We start from the raw sequence: 23,513 nt of genomic DNA on the forward strand, positions 1-23,513 counted from the left end.
TTTTTTTTTTTTTTTTTTTTTTTTTTTTTTTTTTTTTTTTTTTTTTTTTTTTTTTTTTGGTATTGAGGATTGAACCCAGGCCTTCACGCACACTAGGAAAGAGCTCTATCCTGAGTTACATGTCAAGACCGTCCCTTTTAATACTTTTTTTGTACTTCTAATCCTTATACGTAACAACAGTGGCATAACCAGAAAAACTAGATTTCAAATACATAAAACATAAAGCATAAAGTATGAAAACTTACTTGGCAGCCTGGACATCTGCACTGGAAAGGTTTCCTTGAGCAATTGTTTTTACTTGGTTATAGGCAGCCTTGATAACCTAAGACAGACACACAAATGAAAACTGATCATCTTTGGCCAAAGCCAATGTCTCCTGAAGCAACCAAACACAAAAAGCACATGGTGGAAAGTTAGTTTTAAAGATATAGCAGTGTCTATTTGGAATTCTGTAGTAGCTGTATCCCTTTAAGCAGCTGTTTATACAACTTATAGTATCCAAGCAGCCAAGCTTTTTATAACTTAAGAGTCAGAGGGCAAAAGATGACTGAAGAGGAGGGATCTTCTTCAAGGAAGAGCAAACACAAACACATGGATTTGTCTTCTCCTATAAAGAATAAACATTCTGAAAACCCCTCCAGATGTTTTCAGTGTCATGCAATTAATACTGCTACCTCTTACTCTTCACTAAGAAGCAGAAATTCACACAAACTCAATTTGTAAGGCTTATTTTGTCCATACCTGGAACACCAGCATTAAAAAGGAATCAAGTTGCACTGATATAGAGGGTTGGTAAATATTTACTAAATAAATAAATGAATTAACCTGTCTCATGATCTTCTCGATCTTAATCCTGGCACCATCTGGGTCTCCTACCTATCGTTCCCCTGATCACCTAAATTCTAGGACACAGTTCCCTTCCATGTTAATTACCCATTTCCATAGTCACACCTGTCCTAACTGACATCCTAACTCCCAATTCTAAAGCTTCTGGCCTCAGTTCTGTCCTTACCCTTCTACTTTTATCAACATTTCTACTTCCTTGATTTGTCCACTTTCTCTCAATCTGCAAGTTCCTCTGGTCTCTCTTCTCTGTCTGGCCTATAGCTATAAATCATCCCTCAGTCACTCTTGCCAGTGCTCTTTCTACTTCGAATCTACTCAGGATTTTTGCAGGATTCCAACCTGGGATTAATCCTAGTGCCTGACTCCCCTGTTGTTTCATTACGATAATAAACATTAATAGATTAAAGTTAGAAAACAGACCTGGCTTACTACACTGTGAATTCACAGTCACTCATTTCAAGCAGACACCTCTACTACTGCTGCCGCTGTGTGCATCTAGACACTCACTTGTCCCAAACCTCATCTCTTTCATATGTCCTCCTTCCTCTCATTCTTAAAACATGACAGCCTCCTATCTCACCTAGGATGCATTTCTTTGTCTTTCTGACATTATTCCACAACATTAGGTTCTATTTCCAAGATTAAACTGTTCCACTTATATTCTGGATCTGCTTTTCCAGACTCGAGCCATTTATCATTTTCTAACTCCTATATCTGCTCCAGTCCTTTTCTTTATGAATGTCTTTTCCAAACTCTCCTAAAGCTACCAGCCTCTTCCCTGCAAGTCTAAGTGCCATTTGCTCACATCAACCCGTCATTTCTTCTCATTTTTCCCTCACAATTAAACTTTAGCTCATTTCCAACTACTCTGGGGAAAACTAAGATCACTAGTGATGCTCTAGTTTGTTAAACTGCCAGACCTTTCTGTAGTAACTAACGGGATCCTAATCTCTAATGGAACAGAATGGTGTTAACTATTTTGTTTCCAGCCTCATATATACCAGTCTGCCTTTATTCCCTGTCTCCTACATTTCTTAGTTATCTGCCCCGTAAATGGTGGTGTTTCTCAGAACATGAGCTTCAGTTTTCTTCTATAATTTTTCACCCACAACTGTGACTTCAACATAATCTCTGTAGTGAGGATCAGTATATGTGCATCTCAGCCTTGACTTCTAGATTCTGAAATTAGACATCAGACAGCCAACTTAATGCCATTTGTCTAAGAACCACAATACTTAGGAATTTCCCCTCTTTCCTGGAAGATTTAGTATATATTTTTAGATTTTCCCCTTATCAGAGATACTTCAATGATACAAGACAGTGCTGATAAATCACAGCATTCAGACATTCCCTATTTTAACTAAAACCATATAAATTTTGGGAATAGATTTTGAGAGCAGGCAAGTTTAAAACTTACATCTCTTGCAGCTGCAGCTTGTGAGATAGTGTAAATCCCAAAGAGACCAGAATCTGAATAACTGGCATTAAAAGCAGAAACCTGAAATACAATGAAACTTTATTATATGATATTCTACCAGGTAAAAGAGAGAACAACTTCCTCAAGGTTGTCTAACAGACACTTGCACCTTCATACTATAAGCAAAATAGGTTAATATTTTCATTTAACAAGTCTTGCGAAGGGCTGAAGTGTTGTGTACACAGTTTACCTCTTTCACAGCTCCAATGGTTTAAACATTTTTCCATTTAAATCTTTCTAAAACAACTGCTCATTTTATTTTTATTGGGTTTTTTGCTTGTGATGAATAATAATGCAAATATTATTTTAACATACAGTATGGCCAAGTGCTATACATCATGGACTCTGGCATTAGACAGATCTGCTTTTGTCTCTCTACTGTTGATGCTTTTTCACCAATTTGCTTTCATTTTTCTTACAAAGACAAAGGTTTAGAAAAAATTTCTGCTTAGAGACCAATATCTAGGCAAGTTTAGCTTCCAGGTGATAGAGATAATTCTTGTCTACAGTCTGAGCCGTTTTAACTCCTTAAGGTAAAACTGATTGCCGAAAATAGTGTTTTGCAGTGTTTATATAAAATGTAAACCATCTGCCAAAAAAAAAAAAAAAATCATTGTAAGTGATTAAAAGTATATAGACTTTCAGATTCTGGCAATAGATTTACTGACTCGCATATCGTGGATGTAGCCTGGGAACCCACATTTTTAACAAATGATCCAGATGATTCTAATGCACATTAAAATTTGAAAACCATCAGTTTGATCCACATAAAGTGTACAAAAAAAACCACTTGCATTACTTGAAAGTTTAACTATAATTTTAAAACTGTATTACTCAAACTCCAAATTTTGCCCAAATCCTGAACTAGGAATTTCTATAAAATTATCGGGTTAGGATTAAACTCCAGTCACACAAAACCATCAGTAACATTTAATGGTGAAAAGTAAAGCAGTAAGAAAACAGTGGGTTACGAACAAAGAGAAAAAAATCAGGAGGAAATTAAAACAGCAAAATCTAATTTAGGACTAATTTAAGATGATGGTTTTCAAACTGTGTTCCAGGGAACCCTAAGGCTCTCTCTGTACAGATAAAGGACTTCACAATCAAGTAACACATCAAAATTTCTTTTGTGTTGTGCACCACACATCTGGGAAATCATATGGGAAAAAAAGGTTCCTCTGCTAACAAAATGAAACAAAAAAACTCATCAAGTTTGTTAAACGGGAATAAAAATAATATTGATTCTAATTTCCACTGTTAAGTGTCAAATGGCCAAAGACTAAATGAAGCATAAAGCTAATGTGCCATGTACTGCAGTGGAAACTATGACCAACTTCAATCCTACAACTTGGAACATTTTAAAAAAGCATATTACTTAAAGTCCTCTATGTGATTACATGAGGCAAAAAATGCTTACTTATTAAATAATTTTCAGTTACCGGATATTTCATATTCTCCTGATGTATCTGTATTTTGAAGGCTTTAACATTTCTTTGTTTTAAAAAAGTGTTTTCCAAATTGTTTGTTATGATTAAATATTTTGTTTTAATCTCATCTCAAACTGGAGAGGTAGGTCTATAAACAATTCTCTTGTGTATGTGTTGCCCATATGGCTGGAAAACAAAGAGCAGTGAAACTCAAGCAGCTACACAACAGAATGGGAAGAATTATCTAGAAAGAAATACTAGTTAGAACCTAGGGAAATGTTTAATATCTAACACTTATAAAAGGAAGGAACTGATGTATGACTTTGACTTTTTCCCCTAAGCATTAAATTTTTCTTTCTGTATTAGAATTGAAAAGACAGTTAAGTTTTTTTGTATCTTTTTTTTGAGACAAGAGTATTGCTATGTATTCCAGGCTGGCCCTGAACTCATGGTGACCATCCTCCTGCAGCCTCCTGAATGCTGGGATTACAGGTTTGTGCCACCACGACTGGGTAGAACAGTAAGTTTCTGACAGACCCACTAATGTATTTAAAAGTCGAGACTAACTATTTCTGCAACTGTATAAATTCTTTGTGTTTACTTTAATTTTTTAAGAACAGGTGATCCGGATCACATCATAAATACTAAGCCTTTGAAAACAAAAAGCAGAGAGAGGTACCAACTTCTCAGACTCACATCAAATGGCTGGTGATTTCCTTTGGCAATAGCCTGGTATAGGAGGTTGGTGGTATTGCTGCCCCTCTTGACATGTGGTCCAGCTCCTAGGACGTGCTGAAGAACACTAAATGCATTTGCTTCTGTACTTCCAATGGCAGCACTTTCTGCTACAACAGCAGCATGGACAAGACTGTCTCCACTCTGTTTTCGAATTTCACCTGGGACCATTACGGAGAGGGCAAAGAGGAAAACAGTTTAGTCACCATCGATTTTATGCTTCAGTACTCCCTATGACATAGTACTGACCCACTAACATTAAGTTATTGTGAAGCTGTGCTCTCCCCAGGCCATCCTATCCTACATAACACCAACATATAACACTTGTTATATTCCTTATATAACAAAATGGCTTAGTGGTAAATGATGAAGCCTATTCCACTCCAACATGCTCTTCTAGCAGGGAAGCATCCTTCTGATAAATTAAGCATAACACAATATACTGCTCACCTCCACGGTATTTGGCCTTTGCACCAGATAAACCAAGCCCACCACGCATGTTGAGAAACTGCTCGGCAACTTGCTTTAGAACAGGATGACTCACACCTGTTTGAACATTAACAAAAACAAAGCTAGAACCAGTACTTCTAAAACAGTTATAAAATATCTACTGCTAAAAAAGTTTTCTCACCATGTCATTCTCCAGGTATCAATTTAGATTACTATGTATATTTTTTTCTCTAAACAGATAATCTCTCTCCCTTCCCCTTTCTTTTTGGTGCTGGGGATTGAATTAGGGCCTCAAGCCTGCCAAACAGATGTCTGAGATATATTCCCAGCCCTTATATTTATAATGGTATCATTCTACTAATGTTTCTAATTTATCTTTTGCAATTTGTACCTGATTGGTCTGCTCAAACATTTAATGGTAATGAGGAATTCCATTCACCTGGGCATGGCACTGCTTGCCTAGCACCCCAGCACTCTGGGAGGCTAAGGTAGAATGATCCCAAGTTTGAGCCCAGCCTGAGCAACTGAGACCCTGTCTCAAAATAAAATGTAAAAGTAAAAAGGGTTGGGACTATAACTCAGTGTGAAGGTCCTAGGTTCAATTTCCAATACTGTAAAAAAATAAATAAATAAAAATCCATTTTATGGATGTTGTACCATCGTTTATTCAATCCATCCTTTTTGATGGACATTAGCACATTCTAACAGTAAACAATACTGCAGTGTCCATGAAAGAACACTATCAAGAAAGCAAAGAAAGGGATGGAGATTTAGCTCAGTGGTGCTGTCACCTGCCTTGCAAGTGCAATGTCCTGAGTTTGATCCCCAGCACAAAAAAAAAAAAAGAAAATACTCATGAATCATATCTGTGATAAGAGTCTCTGTTATCCAAAGTTATATAAAGAACTTAAGAATAAAAAACAAAGGGCTGGCTGGGAATTTAGCTCAGTGCTTCTGCTGCCTGCCTCGCAAGCACAAGGTTCTGAGTTTGATCCCCAGTACCAAAAAAAAAAACAAAAGGGCTAGTGCTCATAGGCGGAGCATTTGTGTAACATGTACAAGGCACTGGGTTCAATCCTTAGTAACACACACAAAACCCCAAACAATTCATTTAAAATACAGGCCAAGAATGTGAATGAACATTTCCCCAAGAAGTTATACAGATGTCCAAAAAGAAAATGAAAAAATGACTAATGTCATTGGTCATTAAGAAAACTCAGGGCTGGGGATTTAAGTCAGTGGTGCCATGCCTGCCTTGCAAGTGCAAGGTCCTGAGTTTGATAGACTCTGGTACCAAAGGCAGGGGAAAGAAAATGCAAATAAAACCAACTTCACACCCACTAGGACAGTCATCACTAGAAAGACAGCTGATAATAATCTTTGGTGAAGATGTGGAAACTGGAACCCTTGTACTCTACCTGTGGAAATGTAAAATGGTGTATCTACTTTGGAAAACAATTTGGCAGTCCTCAACTGTTAAACATAACTACCATGTCCTGACAATAGTCAAAAAAATTGAAACCAAGTATCCCAAGAAAAACTTACACATGAATGCCTAAATTCAAAATTACTAAAAGCTGGATTGGGTGGCAGGCCTGTAATCCCAGCACTTGAGAGGCTAAGGCAGGAATATCCTCACAAGTTCAAGGTCAACTTGGGCCACATGAGTTCAAGGCCAGCCTAAACTACTATGTAGGGAAACTAACTCAAAAAGCCAAAAAATAATAATGAAAAGAAAAAAAAAAAACACTAAGCACCAAAAAATGCCCCCACAAAACAAACACACACAAAAAAATGAAAACCAACAAAAGAACTTCAAAATCACTAAAATGTGAAAACACAAATGTCAATGAATGGCTAAACAAAATGTAATAATGGGGTATTTTTTCAGCCATAAATGGGAACAGTGACACCTGATACAGTATGTATGGACTCTGAAAACATGTTAAGTGAAAGAAGCCCATTATAAAAGGCCACCTATCATGTGAGTCCATTTATATGAAATGTTTAAATTAGTCAAAACTACAGAGCTACAAAGTAGATTAGTGGATACCAGAGGCAGGGAGACAGCGAATAGGGAATAACTTGCACATGGGTATGGGGTTTCTTTGGGGATAAGAAAAATGGTCAGAAATTTGTCATCATAGTGGTATAACTCTGATGTATTAAAAAAGGTACACTTTTGGTTTTGCTTTTGGGGGCCAGGATGTGGCTCAGTTGTAAGAGTGCTTGCCTAACACAAACAAGGCCCTAACAGTATAAAACAGGAGGGGGGGTTAAATTTATGGCATGTGAATTATACCTGAAGCTGTTACAAACTGTTAGGGATTGTGTAGATGTCCCCCTCAAAGCCTCATGTGGTCATAGGTGGGGCTTTTTCAGAGGTGGCAGAATTTAGGGTGTGATGCTGAAATTAAGGATAGGTAATTACTAAATCCATGCACTGATTGGTTTAGTACTGCCCTAATCCTGGTTGCCTAGAGTATAAAAGGGACAGGAAGAAGCTGCTAAGGACCCTTGTTTGCTCTGTGGCCTTCTGCCCACCATGAACTGTTTCTCCTCTGCAATGTCTGTCTGCCATGCCACCCTGCCTTGGAGCTGGCTGATTATGAACTGAAACCTCTACAAACACTGAGCTAAATAAGCCTTTCTCCCTTTAACTTTAAAACATTGAGTATTTTATTTCAGCAATGAGAGAAAAGTAATTAAGATACAAACCAAACCAAAATGTAATGATATCCTCAGGCAAATATTTTATAAACTTGACCAAGTGTTTTTTTCACAACACATTCTTAAAAGTTCCTGGTTCTAGGCATATAAACATTCAGAATTGATACATATTTAAAAATGTATACACTCATAAATATAGTTTTCCCAAAAGCACCAGTTTATACTCCTACCAACAATTCTGGACACTACCCGTATCTCCATACCCTGATTAATGCTAGGCAATGTCAATCTTCTGGTTTTTGCTAATCTTACAAATTAAAATTTTTATTAGTGAGGCTAACAGTCTTTTAAGACAGTCAGATACACACACACATACACACACTTCTGCATGAGTTGTCTGCTGAAGTTCTTTTGCCTATTTTTCTATTAAATTGTACTTCTAAAAGATAGGTTATAAAAACTCTGCTTAAAGGAATTCATCCTTGTCACAAGTTTTGCAAATACAGTAAAGAATATAAAGTAATTACATAGTTAAATATTGGATTCTGCTTTCCCAAACAAATAGCAGTTAAAATCCTACTATATATTGTCTGTCTGACATAAATACAGGCTTTCAAATTTTGTTCAATCTTATGCTCACCATAATCTCAGTTTAAGGGATTGCTCTTATGGAAGCAAACTGATACATACAGAATTCCCAACTTACCAAGTCCAACCAAAGCCATTCTTGCACTTGTAAAATTGTTCTGAACGTAGTAGTGTAACTGAGGAAGTTAAAGAAAATTCTCAGGTTACATTGGTATAAATACAAAAAGCTGTAAAAGGACAGAGGTGCAATTATCCAAGCTACAAGGCTGCTATACTGAATTACCAGGGACTAATTAGTGCTGAATTACTCTTTGATTTTATTATGAAATTATTGCTCAAAAAGAATTAAAAATTAATTGTGGTCATGGGTGTACAACATTGAACACAATAAAAACCATGGAAGTGTTCATATTAAATAATGTGTGGTTTGTGTTTTACATCTCAGTAAAGCTATTATTTAAAAATGAATAAAGATTATATACTAGCTTGAACTTGAAAAAATGAGAATAAGCTTGTAATTTTTATCATTCTATTACTATTATTTTTTTCTGGTACTAGGGATTAAACTCAGGACCTTGTGCTTGCGAGGCAGGCATGGCATCACTGAGCTAAATCCCCAGCAAACTTATGATTTTTATTATAGTATGGTTCAAGCAGCACATTATATTTCTTTTGTCTTTAACCAGGTATTTATACTACAAATATCCTACAGCAGGTCTAGTAGAGTTGTTAAAACTACATGCTTCCCACCTATCTCTGATGCCAATCATGGTTTATAATATTACCTTAGGCTTAATACACAAAATAGGACTAAAACACATATTCTCAACATATGCTTACTTCCTTCAGGGGGCAGAAAATTGGTTCTTGGAATTAAGGGAAAAAAAAGCACCTTTATTATATATACACATATGACATTTACAGTAATATAAACAGTGTCTGTGGCATTAAAAAATCCATTAGAGGGATGTAGTCTCTTGGTGGTGTACTCTGGTTTGAGACTTGTGGAGAGAGGGTGAGGCGTGGAGACAAGACCAACTCCAGGGAAGATTTTGGAGAATCACTTCTGCTTTTATTGTGTGGTGTAGCCAGGCTTCTGGAGCGCCCATAGAGGGATTTAAAGACAAACTCCTTGGGGAAGGAAAATGACAATGTTGGGAAACATTGGCTAAAGTAAAGAGACTTAATTTTAAACTTTTAATCAACTTATCAGAAGTTGTGCTCTAAAATGAATAGCGGATATCTACGGAGTTGCCCTTGAAAGAGATACTTTTTGTTCTATCAATGTTTTTCTTTTTTTTTTTTTTCTATCAATGTTTTTCTATTGAAGTTTAAAGTAGCTACCACCAACTTCTTTAGAATATCCTTTAGTCTAGAAACACATTTTTTAAAAACATTAATACCTTTGTGAGAACCAGTTTCATCATGGTTAAAATATTGGTCCACAACAACATAACACCTTTTTTCTTTTTCAAATGGGATCTTTTCACAAGGCATGGTGGTGTACACCTGATATCACAGAACTCTGTGAGGCTGAGGTAGCAGTATCAAAAGTTTGAGTCTTGTCTGAGCAACTTAACAATTTAGTGAAACCCCGTCTCAAAATAAGGAATTGAAAAAACAGGGTGGCCCTGGCCTTTGGGTCTTGCTGGGTGGCTCATTTGAGTCTGGGATGCAGCCTTCCGGCTCTGAAGCACCACCTCCATGTATCTACTCAGCAAGGCCAAGGACTCCGCCACGGCCCCCACGTCAAGTTTGCGCTTTCGGGACAGCACTGACAGCAAGGCTCTAGATGGCAGGGTCCAGAGCAGCAGGACCTCCAGGAAGCTGCAGAATGGGAGCTGCTTCTCAGGTGTTCACAAGAGACAGTGGGGGACACAACAGGAGACTGAAAAGAACCCCCTAGAAGGAAAAGATACACAGAACATCTGGACAGACACAAAACTCCACCTGTTTCTTAGACCATTCTGCCACAAGCAAAAGCCTTAAGTCACTGATGGAGAGTCAACAAATAGCATCCCAGAACACAGATGTTGCTTTTGGGGGAGAAACAGAAGCCAAAACCCTCTGCCTCTGAGAGAGGGATAATAAACCCACTCAAACCCATGACAAAGGCAAAGACCTTTTATTTCTTGGAGGTTGGGGGCAGAAGCAAAAAACCTTCATCTGGAGGACAGCAGAAATAATTTGATACCATTATTTACTACCACTACTGAGGAAGGAACAGAAAATCCTGCTGAAGACTAACCACTAATATATGAGGAAAAGAGCTGGGAAAACTAAAAAAACCTAACTTCTAAAGTAGGCTCGGCCACACAGGTACACTGCCTAACACTAAGGCTGGGATAGGACAACACAGATTGTAGACAGCGGCAAACAGAATTACATATTCTAAAATTTCCAGGAGACGACATTGCTGAGAGCCCACCCAGCTTGCAAGGCCAACTTCTGTGACTTCTGTCAGCTGCATGCTGCATGGGAAGGACCTGGGAGAACCTGAAGCCACACAATCGAGGCAGTGACCTTTGAGGATGTGGCTGTGAACTTCACCACAGAGGAGTAGGTTTTGCTGAATTCATCCCAAAAGAAGCTCTAGAGATGTGATGAGGGAAACTTTTCAGAACATGGCTGCTGTAGGAAGAGCCTGGAATAACCAGGAAATTGAAGAAGAGTACAAAAGTTACTGGAAAAATCTAAGAAATGAAGAAGAAATACCATCAAAATAAAGTTTGGAATCAATATGAAGAAATATCCTTTGGACTCCAGATGCCGATGTGGAGATGAAACAAGCTGGTTTAAAACCAGCTGAAAGCCTTGCTTGCAGAAAGCCCGATTGGGCATTTGTCACTAAATGTGCCCATTATAGCTCACAGTGGACTGAAGACATCTGAGTACTTGGGATCAGAAGAGAAGCTGTGTAAATGTAATGAACATGGAAGAACCTGTGATTTTCAGTCCTTTCAGAAGCATGCAAGGACAAAGACCGTAGAGAAGCCCCTTGAATATGATTAATGTGGGAAATCCTACTCTGATCTCAGTGGAAGAGCTCACCTTAGAGAGACCTTTACATATAAGAAAAATGTGAAAGCCTCCAGCACACCTAATGATGTTCAGATCCATGAAAGAAATCATGGTGGGGAGAAACCCTATGTGTGTAAGCAATGTGGAAAAGCTTTCAGTAGGCGTCAAAATTGTAAACATGAAAGAATTCACACAGGAGAGAAGCCCTATGTATGTGAACAATGTGGGAAAGCTTTTAGTACACAATGTCATTGTAAAATACATGAAAGAAATCACACTGAGGAGAAACCCTATGCATGTAAGCAATGTGGGAAAGCTTTTAGTACATGACATTATTGTAAAATACATGAAAAAAATTCACATGGGAAAACCTATGTATGTAAACAACGTGCAAAAGCTTTTAGTGCACATTATTGTAAAATACATAAAAGAACTCACACTCAACATTAATTTGTACATGTAAGCAATGCAGGAAAGCTTGCAGCATTTGTGGTGTTTGCCAAAGACACAATGGGGAGAAACCATATGTATATAAGCAATGTGGGAATGCTTTCAGTACAAATGTATTGTCAAATACACAACAGAAATCTCACTGGGGAGAAACTATATATGTAAGCCCATTTTGAAAATCCTGTGAAAATTTCTTACATAGTAGTGATAATTACTCCCATAGGAGTAATACAAAAAGCAGAAGATAAATATTTCTCCATAAAATTAAAAAAAAAAAAATCCCAGATAGAGATCTTGAAGTACACACATTATTTGTTTTTCAGTAAATCACTTATCTGAATTATGTATATCTGTAGTGTTCAATATAAAAATATTGATCTGACAGGTATTTCTGTGTATCTCTGAGCTTAATACATAAGTGTTTTAATTAAGCATGGTGAATTAAAATGTATTTTTTACTTTCAAGTAAAAATAAATAAATAAATAAATTTTAAACAATTAAAAAGATGCAGTTCAGTGCAAAAGCCCTGGGTTCAATCCTCGTACCGGGGGAAAAAAATAGCAGGAACCTCTTGGTGTATACTATAAATAGTATACATATAGTATTTATATTGTTTATATATAGCATTTATTTGACAATATGTCATGTAAAATTTACATTATCAGAAATATTTTAGAATGGTTGAATAGTGTATCTTTCTACAATTTTTTTTTCCTGTACCAGGGATTGAACTCAGGACCTTGTACTTGCAAGGCAGGCATAGTGCCACTGAGCTTTTTTTTTTTGTAGTTCCCTGGACTTTTTTTTTTGTTGTTCAGGCTGGTCTTGCACTCCCTAGGTAGCCCAGGTTGGCCTCCAACTCGTAAGAATCTTCCTGCCTCAGCCTCCCAAGGGCTGAGATCATAGGCAAGAGCCACCATTCCAGGCTCTACAGTTATTTAAAGTTATTTTACTAATCCCTTAATGTTGGATAGTAACTTGTTTCAAATTTTTCCCAACTGAAAAACAATGCCATAATAAACACCCTTGTAGATAGATGCTTTGCTCTAAGCATTATTTTTGGCTACTTCAATCACAATTTCTCACAAGGATGAGCTTGATTTCTGAAAAATTTCAAAACTCATTAGAGGCCATTCTTATGAAAAATGCTCCTGCTCAAATTGGATATGATTTATCATTTTTGAATAAAAATACCTTAGGAGTGGTCAGCATTAAACTGATAAGTCAATGAGAAAGGGATATAATTTAGTTTTCTGTAGCAGCTAACCAGAAATGAAGTGAGATTAAAAACTTAATTTCTGAGGGCCGGGGATTTAGCTCAGTGGTTTCGCTGCCAGCTTCACAAACACAAGGTCCCAAGTTCGATCCCCAGTACCAAAAAAATAAAACAAAACTCAAAACCAAACTCAATTTGAGTCAATATTAAAGTGTTGATAATTTTTTAAATATTATATGATTAATTCTGGGGGGCATGGGTGGGTTGTAGAAGTAGGAAATTATATGTATCTCTATACTAGCAGATTTAACATTCAGTGTTTCTTGTTTTGGAAACATAGTTCTTCAGCATACCTATGGCTGTGACCTGTGATAAAGTTGCACTGCCAACATGATGAGGGAGGTGTGCTGGAAAAGGTGACTGAGGCAGTGAGTGAATGGTATGTACGGAAGTAGGGTTCAGAGCTACAGATATATTCAGAGGACTAAATACTTTTAAAGGATTTACTCTAATAAACATTTAAATATTGTTTTAAAAAGATACACACACACACAAAGATACACATATAAGCCGGGTGTGGTGGCACACACCTTTAATCCTGCCACTCGGGAGGCTAAGGCAGAGGATCATGGTGAGTTCAAGACCAGCCTGGGCTACACAGTGAGTTCCAGGTCAGTCTCACCTACATAGTGAGACCCTGTCTCAAAACCACCCGCCCCCCACAAAAGATACACATGCACAGAAAAGGACACACAAAAGAAAATATACCAGGTATTAATACTGAGTACCTTTAAGTATGTAAAATATTTTCTTTTCATTCATTTTGTTTATTTCCACATTTTTTTCTGTAATAATCATATCTCCCTTTATCAAAACGTTTTGTTTTTGCTTTGTTTCTTGAAACAGGGTTTTTCTATATAGTTCAGGCTGGCTTTGAATTGCAATGAGCCACTTGTGTCAGCCTCCTGGATTACAGGCACTCATCGGCACACTCTGTCAAAACTTTTTTTACTTAAAAGACATACAAACACTGCTCTGACGGAAAGCAAGCTCATGAAAAAAAAAAAAGAAGCAAGCTGAATTTTTTAAAATTAGAAGATAAAAAGAAAAGTCAGCAACCTCCTGTAATGATAGATGACTGTTCAATTTAATGTGGAAACAAACATATTTAAAAACCCAGTATATTTTACCAGTTACCTCCTCTGACGTCACTTTTCCAATCCTATAGTCAGGACAATACAAGGAGTTAGACAATGCATTTCGGTAAGCAGCAGCGTGCAAATTTTCAATGACACCTATAAGATAGATAAGTAAAGAAGCAATTACTGGAATATAATTTAAGTAAAGATGATAATTCTTTTCTTTGGTACCAGAGATGGAACTTGGGTCCTTGTGCTTGTGAGGCAGGTGATGGAACCACTGAGCTAAATCCCTGGCAATATTTTTAAAACTGAGAACAAAAAGACTGCTTTACAATTTGACGTTCAAGTAGTAAGAAGACTTACATTTATTGTCACTATTTCTAGCAACTTTTTTTTTGTTTGTTTTGGAGACAGGATCTCACTATGTAAGTTCCAGCTGGCCTTGAATTCAATATGTAGCCCAGGCTGGCCTTGAACTCCTGGTCACTTTCCTGGCATAGCCTTCCAAGTTATGGCATTTACTTCTAGCAAGTTTTAAAAATTCTGCCAGCTGAATGAGGTAAGAAAAAGAAGAGATTACATGGCATGACAAAATTCACCTAAACACTTCTATGGGATATCACCTGGAAAGTATAATGAACTAGGTTTCAGAGAGTCTGAATCTAATTATGGTTCTACCACTCCCTGATCGTGTGACCTCATTTAATCTCTCTTTTTTTTTCGGGACAAGGTCTTGCTAAATAGTTTTAGGCTGGTCTTGAACTCACTATATAGTCCAACCTGGCCTCCAACTTGTGGCAATCCTCCTGCCTCAGTCTCCTGAGTGCTGGGATTACAGGTGTGTGTCACCACGCCCAAGTCAATATGAGTTTTACTTCTAGGTTCTTTCTCTAGGTAATTGTCAGGATATAGGGAGCTATGACAGTGTCAGTCTTAGATGGTATCACTAGTCTATAAGGGTCAAATACTATCATTGACTGTACTTACTCTTTTCTGATACCCTGGCATTGTGCTTCCCTTCCTGCTCTGATGCCTTTACTAGAGTTATATTTCCTGTATTTGTTCACTGTTGGGGCAACTTCCCCATGGCAGGCACTGTGCTTGGTGCTACAGATACAGAGATGAGTAAGATACAATGCCTACCCTCAAAATGTTGAGAGGAAGACTTTATGCAATAAAGTATCATGGGGGCATTGTCAGCAGTGTGTCAGAAGTACAGTGGGGGCATTATGGAAGGCAGTGGGGACAGCAAAAGAATAAAATAAATTATATATATATATATATATAGGATGAGTCTTATACAAAGAGTGTTTCCTAGGTATATGACTTGAGATCTGCACAAAAGTCAGAAGAAACAGACAAAGCAATGGTGTAAACTATCAGAGTAGTTTGAGAGGCAAAAAACTGCGGGGAAGGGAAGAAGATCGAGTAAGAAATAAGAAGTGGCACTATACACTTCAAAACGCTAGAGAAAGTTTCTACCATAAAAAAATAGTAAATGCTTGAAGAGAAAGATGTTTAACTTGAGGGCAAAGGATTTAGCTCAGTGGTTCGAACACCTGCCTCTCAAGCTCGAGGACCCAAGTTCGATCCCCGGTATCAAAAAAAAAAAAAAAAAAAAAAAAAAGTATTTAACTTGATTTAAACATTACATATTGAGTACTGAAACATTCCATGGTACCTCATGAATGTGTAATTTTTATGTACCAGTTTAAAATAATATACAAGAGAAATAGGCTGAGGTCAGATCATGGAAGGCCATATAAGCTAAGCTAAAGAATTTGTCAAATAACTTTATCCCATAAACACAAGCTGTGATTGTCACATCAGAAGAATCACTGTAAAGGTAATGTGGAAGAGGGACTAAGCTATAAACCCAAGAGACCAGGGCAGCCAGGAGAGTATATAATTACTGTCCAGTAACAAAGGATGAGGTCTGGAACCTCACTACCATCAGTGGGGAAGAGGCCATGAAAGGGAAAACTTTTCAAAAACCTATAAAGTGTTACAATGTAAAATGGCTTCTGCGGTCTCTAACAGCAGTTTGTTTTGTTTAGCTCAGAATTAATAGGCACTGAAGGCACTAATTGCTGAATGAGGCATTTGGTCTGACCCTGAGATAACAGGGCATGTCAAGGTCTTGAGCTCCGATGAGACTGGAGCCACATGATCACAAAAGTGTCTAAATGAAAGAACCCACTGCTAACATTTGCTCCCTTACCCTGAACACCCCGCTTTCCTATGGACTAGAATAGATAAGTAGGCGAATGTTAAAGTTAAACTCCCCAACTGCAAAGAATTGTTATGTCTGGGTTGAAAAGATTACGTATTCTGTGATGGTGATTTGAACTGTGAGAATGAAATGTAACCACCCAAATGAAGTCAAGACTGTGAAACCTTATAAAATGAGGAGTTGTAACCCAGTGCATTGTCGATCCAGGCACGGCTTATGTGCGATTGACCCTTATCGATGAGTAAATTTGTTATTTTACTTCCATTCTGCTGCCTCTCTGTGTCACTTACTGATTCCTTCTGTAATAGCCACTCTGTACACATAAATCATCTTTTCTACATTACTGTTCTATTTCTTTGGTACAGGCCCTGAGCCATATAGACTACCATTCCTTGTGATATAAAGCATCCCTATGAAATAACATCAGCAACATGAACTAAACATTTACTATGTTCCACACACCTAGTAAGAGCCTATCTCAATAGGCCTGCATTCTCAGGACAGCACGTTCCATGCTGAACCCCTACAGCTGCCCTCTATTTTGGTCTACCTACACTTGTTCTCCCACTAGAAGATGTGACTTCTAAGAGTCAGCAGTGCTTGTTCACAGATTTGTTTTGCCAGTTGTACTTGAGACGATTACATACTAAACATTATAGACTTAAAAAGAGGAGCACAAGGAAGTTTTTATTTTTAAAACACTGAGCTGCTTGCTTTTGAAACTCAGTAAAGGGAGCTGATTAAACAGTAACAGCAATATGTAGTAATAAATAATAGCAGAAGCAGCAAAAATAAACTGCTTGGTTTGGTGTAAGCAAAACAATTACTGTATTTAAAAAAGAGGAAAATGGGAAAAAACATCTAAGATTCTATAATCAATCTGTTTACCATAAAACATAAACAATAACAAATATAAATGCTTAGAAAAAAAGAATAAACATTATGCTGAAATAATTGAGCAAACTTTTGGAAAAGATATTTTTAAACTCAAGTAGCAAAATATTTCAACAGCAATTTTCTCCTATATAAATCGGTCTTCTCAAAAGGCTCATATGCTAGAAACTGACTAATGTGAAAATGTACTCACGAGTCTGTGGATTTTGAAAAGCCACAGTTTTGTCAATTCTTAGCTGAGACTGAAGGTCAGCTACTTCCCAACGACGGAATTCTGGTGCTGTGGTGACATTGAGCAGGAACTCCATCAAAATCTCACTGTAGAAAACATCAAGGTAAGGGTTACAGGTCAACATTCATGATTCTCTGCAACTGCAATGGTCTCTATATTAAGTCCTTGTGGCAGGCAGTGTTATGTGCACAAAGTCTGTGAACAGTAATACAGAACCAAGTGACAGGTGATACTGACATATATTAAAGATGAACTTAGAAGCTTAGCATTGCTTTAAAAGGAGATTTCTACAACACATGCAGGTACTCACATATCATCCCGCAGGCATTCCACAGTGTATGCCATGTTTTCCCTTGATGCAGTCACGCTGAATTGGAAATAAATTACGGTGAATTATGTGAATTAGGAGAATACACTTTTCCTCGTATCTTATTAAATCAGTCAAATCTTTTGGAAAGTTTTTGAAGTACTATCCCGAAGTGCCAATAATATATACTCATTAACTAAAATTTTAAGACATTAAGAAATATTCAAGAAATGGAAAATTAACCTTAAAAAGGAATGAAAGTCTGACTTGTGCTATAACATGGAAGAATCCTGAGGCTCTTATACTAGATAAATTACAAAAGGACAAATACTGTATGATTCCTTTTGTATGAAGAACCCAGAATAGCCAAAAACAAGGCACAAAACAGAACAGTGGCTGCAGGGGCTCAGGGCACAAAAAGGAATGGGGTATCACTGTTTAATAGGCAGAATTTCAGTTGGCTAAGATGATAAAGTTCCAGAGAGATGATGCTCATGACTACTGAATGTCGCTTAATACCCTACAACTTTAAAATGTTTTGGGTTTTTTTTTTTTGTACTGGGTATCAAACTCTGGCCCTTGCACTTGCAAGGTAGGCGGCAGAACCACTGAGCCAAATCCCCGACCTCTAAAATGTTAAGTTTTAGATATTTTTTACTACTGTTTTTTAAGGAGCAACAAGGGAGACAAATAAACTGAAGATACCTTTGTGCCTTTCCCAGCCCACTTTACAAACCACAATCACAATCACTTTGTTTTGTAATTTCTCCATGTGGATATACAGAGCTGGTTCATTCCTAATTGCTGTGTAGTTTCTACTCTTTATATAAAGAATAGCTTTGTGCACACGATCAAAACATTTTAGAAATTTAGTAATACTAGATATTCCTTGATTCTTTCTAATTGGTGCAATTATCCATTTATACTGTCACAAGCAAAATATGAGATTCTCAGTCTCTATTATCTTTGCCAGCACCATATTTTTAAAAAATCTTGATGGGCATGAAATAGCATCACACTGTTTGGTGATTATAAACAAAGACTGGTGTTTCTGGTTTCCTCTTCAGGGAACAGTCTGTTCTTACCCTGTCTATTCACTGTCTCTGGATAATTTTTTTTCCTAATTTATAGTTCTTTATTTTATCAAATAGAAATCCTTTGCAAATACCTACTCCCAGTTACTTACATATTTACATTAAGGCACAGATGTTTTACCCCTCCCTCTGTATCAGGGACTGAACCCAGGGCCTTGGCACTGAGCTATATCCCCAGCCCTTTTAAATTTTTTTTTTATTTTTTTAATTTTGAGAAAAGATCTCACTAGATTGCTAAATTGCCCTGACTGATCCTCCGGCCTAAGGTGGGAACACAGGCCTGTTCCACCCTACCTGGATAAACATGTTTTTACATTTTGATGCAAATTCATCATTATTTTGTCCTGGTGTTTAAGAAGTCTTCAACCATGATAAAAGAAAAGTTTCCTTACAACCCAATCTCTTCTGGTACTTTTACTATTTTTTACAAGCCTTATTATTTAACAAACCTTAATTTACCACCAACTGCTTCAATTCCACGAGCTATCTTGAAAGATGAAGCGCCTTTTGTAGTCTTGGAAAAAGAAAGAAAAATTTTCTTAGTAGTTTTTCAATACCAAGTTTCCCAAACATCATATAGTTATCAAAATCTATATAACTGTTAGTAGCAGATTCAGGAGGACTTTTACTAAATAGCAGCTCCTTTAAAGAATTATAAGCAAAGTTCAAAGACAAGCACAAGGATAGATCTTTATGCGAAGTATTTTTATGTAAAAAACTGTTATCAGATAAAAGCTTATTATATAGACTTCACTTTTCTGAAAGAGAACTGCATACAGGAAAGAAGACTTTTTTCTTTTTTTGGCACTTTGTTTTTAAAAATTTTACTGATTTCTTATGTTCTAATGCTAACATTCAGCCGACTACAAATAAAATGCTTCTCTGCAGCAAATGGCTGTGGTTCCTCATTTTATATTAGGGGATTTTATTGGGTTGGACAGTATGTCCAAAACTCATGTCCATTCAGAAACAAGGGATGTTGTCTTTATTTGGAAATAAGGTCTTTGCAGCTGTATTTAATTAGTTACTGAATTAGGGTGGGCCCTAAACCCAATATGACTAATGTCCTCATGGGAGTAAAATCTGGATACAGGGACACAGACAAAAGGACACATGACAATAGCAGGGACTGGAGTGACACAACTACAAGCAAAGGATTGTTAGCAACCACCAGAAGCTAGGAAGAAGCAGGAAGGATTCTTTTCTAGAGCCTTTAGAGGAAGCATGGATTTGGAGACAACCTGACACTTCATAAAACACCGTGACTTTGACATTTAGCCTCTAAAACTGAGGATAAATTCCTTCTGTTTAAAGCATCCAGTTTGTGGTAATTAGGTATGGCAGCTCAAGGAAACTAATATAAGGTGTTATGGGCTCGTTCTGGAATGTCTTCCCAAATCACATGTGTTGAAGTCTTGGTCCCCAGTGCAGCAATGTTTAGAGATGGGGCTTTTGGAAGGTAACTGGATCATGAGGGCTGTAATTTTATTAGCGGATTGAATGAATTAAATCACTAATTAATTAGTACTTTGATGGTATTACTGAGAGGTTGAAGATATCTTGACCTTGAAGCCCTTTTTCTTGGCTCTGGCTCTCGCTCCCCCTTTGCTTCCTGGCTACCCCAAGAGGTAAGCAGTGTTCCTTCCCTGTGCCATTCTACCATGATGTTACTGCCTTGCCAAATGCCTAAAGGCAATGGGGCCAGTCAACTATGGTCTAAAGCTGTGAACTAAAATAAACCCTTCCTCCTTTAAGTTTGATTTTCCCAGTCATTTTGTCAGTGACAGAAAGCTAACACAAGAGATGCTGATTTTAGTTTTGCTTCTTCATAGGACCAATACCACAGCATTTCCAAACGCTGCAGTAATAGATACTTACCAAAGTGGATGCAAGACGCAGCAAATGAGAGGTTCCTAAATTGTTGGAGTCCTCATATCTACTGCCTGCTTTAATGAACACACCAATTCTGCATGCAGGAGCATAGTTTTCCAGAGATGCAATCACTAAACCATTTGGTAATTTGGTAAACTGTATGTAAAATAAAGTAGTTGTGATTATTACCTTTACATTACCAAGGAAAGTAAGGTATATATGAGTTCCAGGAAAAAATTCATTAGACTAACCTCAAGGTCCTGAGGAGGTGGAGGCACTCCTGCAGGGGCAGCTGTGGCTTTAACTCTGGGGGCAACTTTGAGGGAATAAAATCTCTAAACACAAAAAAGATTGGTTACATAAATTTCTCACAAGAACACTGCTTTATACAAAAAAAATTATCTTTGTGTTGCTGAGTGACAAAGAGCAATAACCATCTCCATGACATGGCTTTGCTATGAACTGACCAGTTTACCCAAGCCATTCTTCAGCTTTCATTTATCTGGAACTGATAGAGAATACTAAGTGTTCCCCACCCTCTCTCAATAGGTCTCATTCTACAGTCTAGACTGGCCTGGAACTTGCTATGTAGCCCAGGTTGGCTTAAATTCAAAATGTTCCTGCCAAGCCCCTCTGACATTACAGGCTTGTGTCACCATGCCCAGCTAGAGAATACTGAGGCTTTTTTTGGTATTGGGAATCAAACTCAGGTCCTCGTGTTTGTGAGGCAGGCAGTGCAACCACTGAGCTAAATCCCTAGCCTGAGAATACTGAGTTCTTTATGATCACTTTTTACTATGTGAAGAATAACTATTTTCCTTACTTTTTAATTATCTTACTAAAGTTTCAAATATTTCCTTTAGCTACTTTGGAATTTTTTGAAAAAATGTAAGACTGCCCATATCAACACCCTTTTACAGATTTTAGCATTACTGCTTCCCTAACCTTCCCAATGTGTCTCACCATTTTAGTTTATTTTCCAGCTGAAATGACTTCATGTCTTCACTTATTTTAGCAATCTCTAAAAAAGCCAAAGCACACCAACTCCCTCTGAGCCTCTATTTTCTTCACTCTCTTGTGAAAATACAACAAAATAAGATACAAGATGATGATACAATGATACAAGACCACAGCCATAAGACTTACCTACTTGGACTAAATAAAAATTTTTATCATCTCAAGATTAATAATAGACTCATTCACAGCAGATTCTAAATATATAATATGCAATCAAAGGTAGGATAAAAGGGTCATATTAAATGTCAGGTAAGAGATGCAAAATGAATTCACTTTATCCAGTTTTTCTGGCAAATGATACACAGTGTCATAAGTCATTCTGACTATGACCAAGACTCGTGAGGTTACTAGTGGAGATACTGAATAAATAAAATTCAGCCCTAAGATCTGAATGTGTTGCTGGAGTTTCCTTGTGGGCTCCCAGCAGAATCTACCATGCCTCTACTCTGCACTTGTCCCAGTGGCTGTTTGCAGTGCATTCAGCATCAGTGCTGTACTAACTTGGCTGTTGGTTTTCATTTGCTTTTAGTATTACTTTTTCCCTTTTTGGTATTTTAGTTATAAATAATAATTAGCTCTGCTTTATTATTATCAGTTCAGTCTTCTATGGAATAGGAAGTGCTATTTTTTTCAAGATAAATTCCAAAGATTTATTGCACCAAATACCACAGAAAATGGATCAAAATAACACATGAACAAGTGTCAAGTGTCAAGATACACTGACATTGGTATCTATTCAACTGATCAAAAATAGTCCCTATCAATTTCTCTTCATAAAGCTTTAAGAGTAACTAATCCCAGAATTTTTTGTCTTTAGCCACCACTGAAAATTAAGCATACTGTAATCACTTCCCAAAAAGATGGCTCACCAAAGTTTGATATTTAAAAATTAACATTTAGCCAGGCATGGTGCCATACGCCTATAATCCCAGTACTAGGGAGGCTGAGGCAGGAGGATCACTAAAAATTAGAGACCAGCCTGGGCTACACAGTGAGTTCCAGAGCAGTCTGAACTACACAGTGAGACCCTGTCTTAAAAAAAAAAAAAAAAAAAAAATTAAGAGTGGGCTGTTTGATTTAGGCAAAAATTATATGAAAATACTGTCTCCTCAAGCACAGTAAAAAACCAAATGGTTTGCATTAACTAAGGGAAGCTCAAGACTGTCTAATTTAATAGCTAAAGTATGCACGAACAAAATACTCTGCTTATGTCACTAGTGCAAAATCCAGACATTTAAAAGAATTTGGGTGTCACTTTATATTCTTTATGTACAACCAACTTTAGTGAAGAACTTAGAAAGCTACAGACTATCCTTTTAGAAATCTGAGTACCTAAAATTCAATAGTCCAAAGAACAATTTAGCATCATTTAGCAAGTGGGAAATTTCCTCCTTCCAAAAAAGTTAATTCTGAAAAATACGGATGTTTAAAAAGTCACAATGTGTAAACAGCAGTTCCAAGGGATGTGAAGAGATTACAGCTACTTTCATTAAAAAACAGCACACTTCAGAAAAATGGATTAAAGCCTGTACAAAAAGCTATTTAACACTGATATTTTCATTGTGTTTAAAATGTGCACAATTACCTTTATATTCTTATCACTTATCAGTTTGTTAAAAATAAAACTGCAACATGCTAGGAGTGGGAATCACAGTAACACTGATGTACTTCTGCTCTGTTATGCCTCACTAGCTTGCTCAGAAAAGTAACAGGTATACCTGTAATCCCAGCACTTGGGAGGCTGAGGCAGGAGAATCACTATGAGTTCAAGACCAGCCTGGGCTACATGAGTTCCAAGGCAGTCGCAGCTACATAGTGAGACCCTGTCTCAAGATAACCAA

The 23,513-nt window shown here is 37.2% G+C and overlaps 1 protein-coding gene across 3 annotated transcripts in view; it reads right to left on the reverse strand.

The window, feature by feature from the left end:
• LOC104861834 (cytochrome b-c1 complex subunit 2, mitochondrial) overlaps window positions 1-23,513 on the reverse strand; it is a 44,384-nt gene that overhangs the window by 6,965 nt on the left and 13,906 nt on the right. For 2 of the 3 annotated variants that reach the window (XM_010623437.3, XM_010623438.3), the window contains 12 exons: window positions 21,619-21,729; window positions 20,907-20,990; window positions 20,662-20,811; window positions 19,233-19,297; window positions 17,693-17,749; window positions 17,344-17,468; window positions 14,079-14,176; window positions 8,312-8,369; window positions 4,936-5,031; window positions 4,447-4,646; window positions 2,264-2,344; window positions 246-322 (listed from right to left, as the gene is read on the reverse strand). In XM_010623437.3, coding sequence (XP_010621739.1) covers window positions 246-322; window positions 2,264-2,344; window positions 4,447-4,646; window positions 4,936-5,031; window positions 8,312-8,369; window positions 14,079-14,176; window positions 17,344-17,468; window positions 17,693-17,749; window positions 19,233-19,297; window positions 20,662-20,811; window positions 20,907-20,990; window positions 21,619-21,621 — 1,094 coding nt within the window. In that variant the 5' untranslated portion in view covers window positions 21,622-21,729. The remainder of the gene's footprint in view (window positions 1-245; window positions 323-2,263; window positions 2,345-4,446; window positions 4,647-4,935; window positions 5,032-8,311; window positions 8,370-14,078; window positions 14,177-17,343; window positions 17,469-17,692; window positions 17,750-19,232; window positions 19,298-20,661; window positions 20,812-20,906; window positions 20,991-21,618; window positions 21,730-23,513) is intronic. The other variant, XM_010623436.3, reaches the window with a different exon arrangement.

Source organism: Fukomys damarensis, unplaced genomic scaffold (genome assembly GCF_012274545.1).
Source record: "Fukomys damarensis isolate Sample0158 unplaced genomic scaffold, DMR_v1.0_HiC HiC_scaffold_34, whole genome shotgun sequence".
NCBI classification, from domain to species: domain Eukaryota; kingdom Metazoa; phylum Chordata; class Mammalia; order Rodentia; family Bathyergidae; genus Fukomys; species Fukomys damarensis.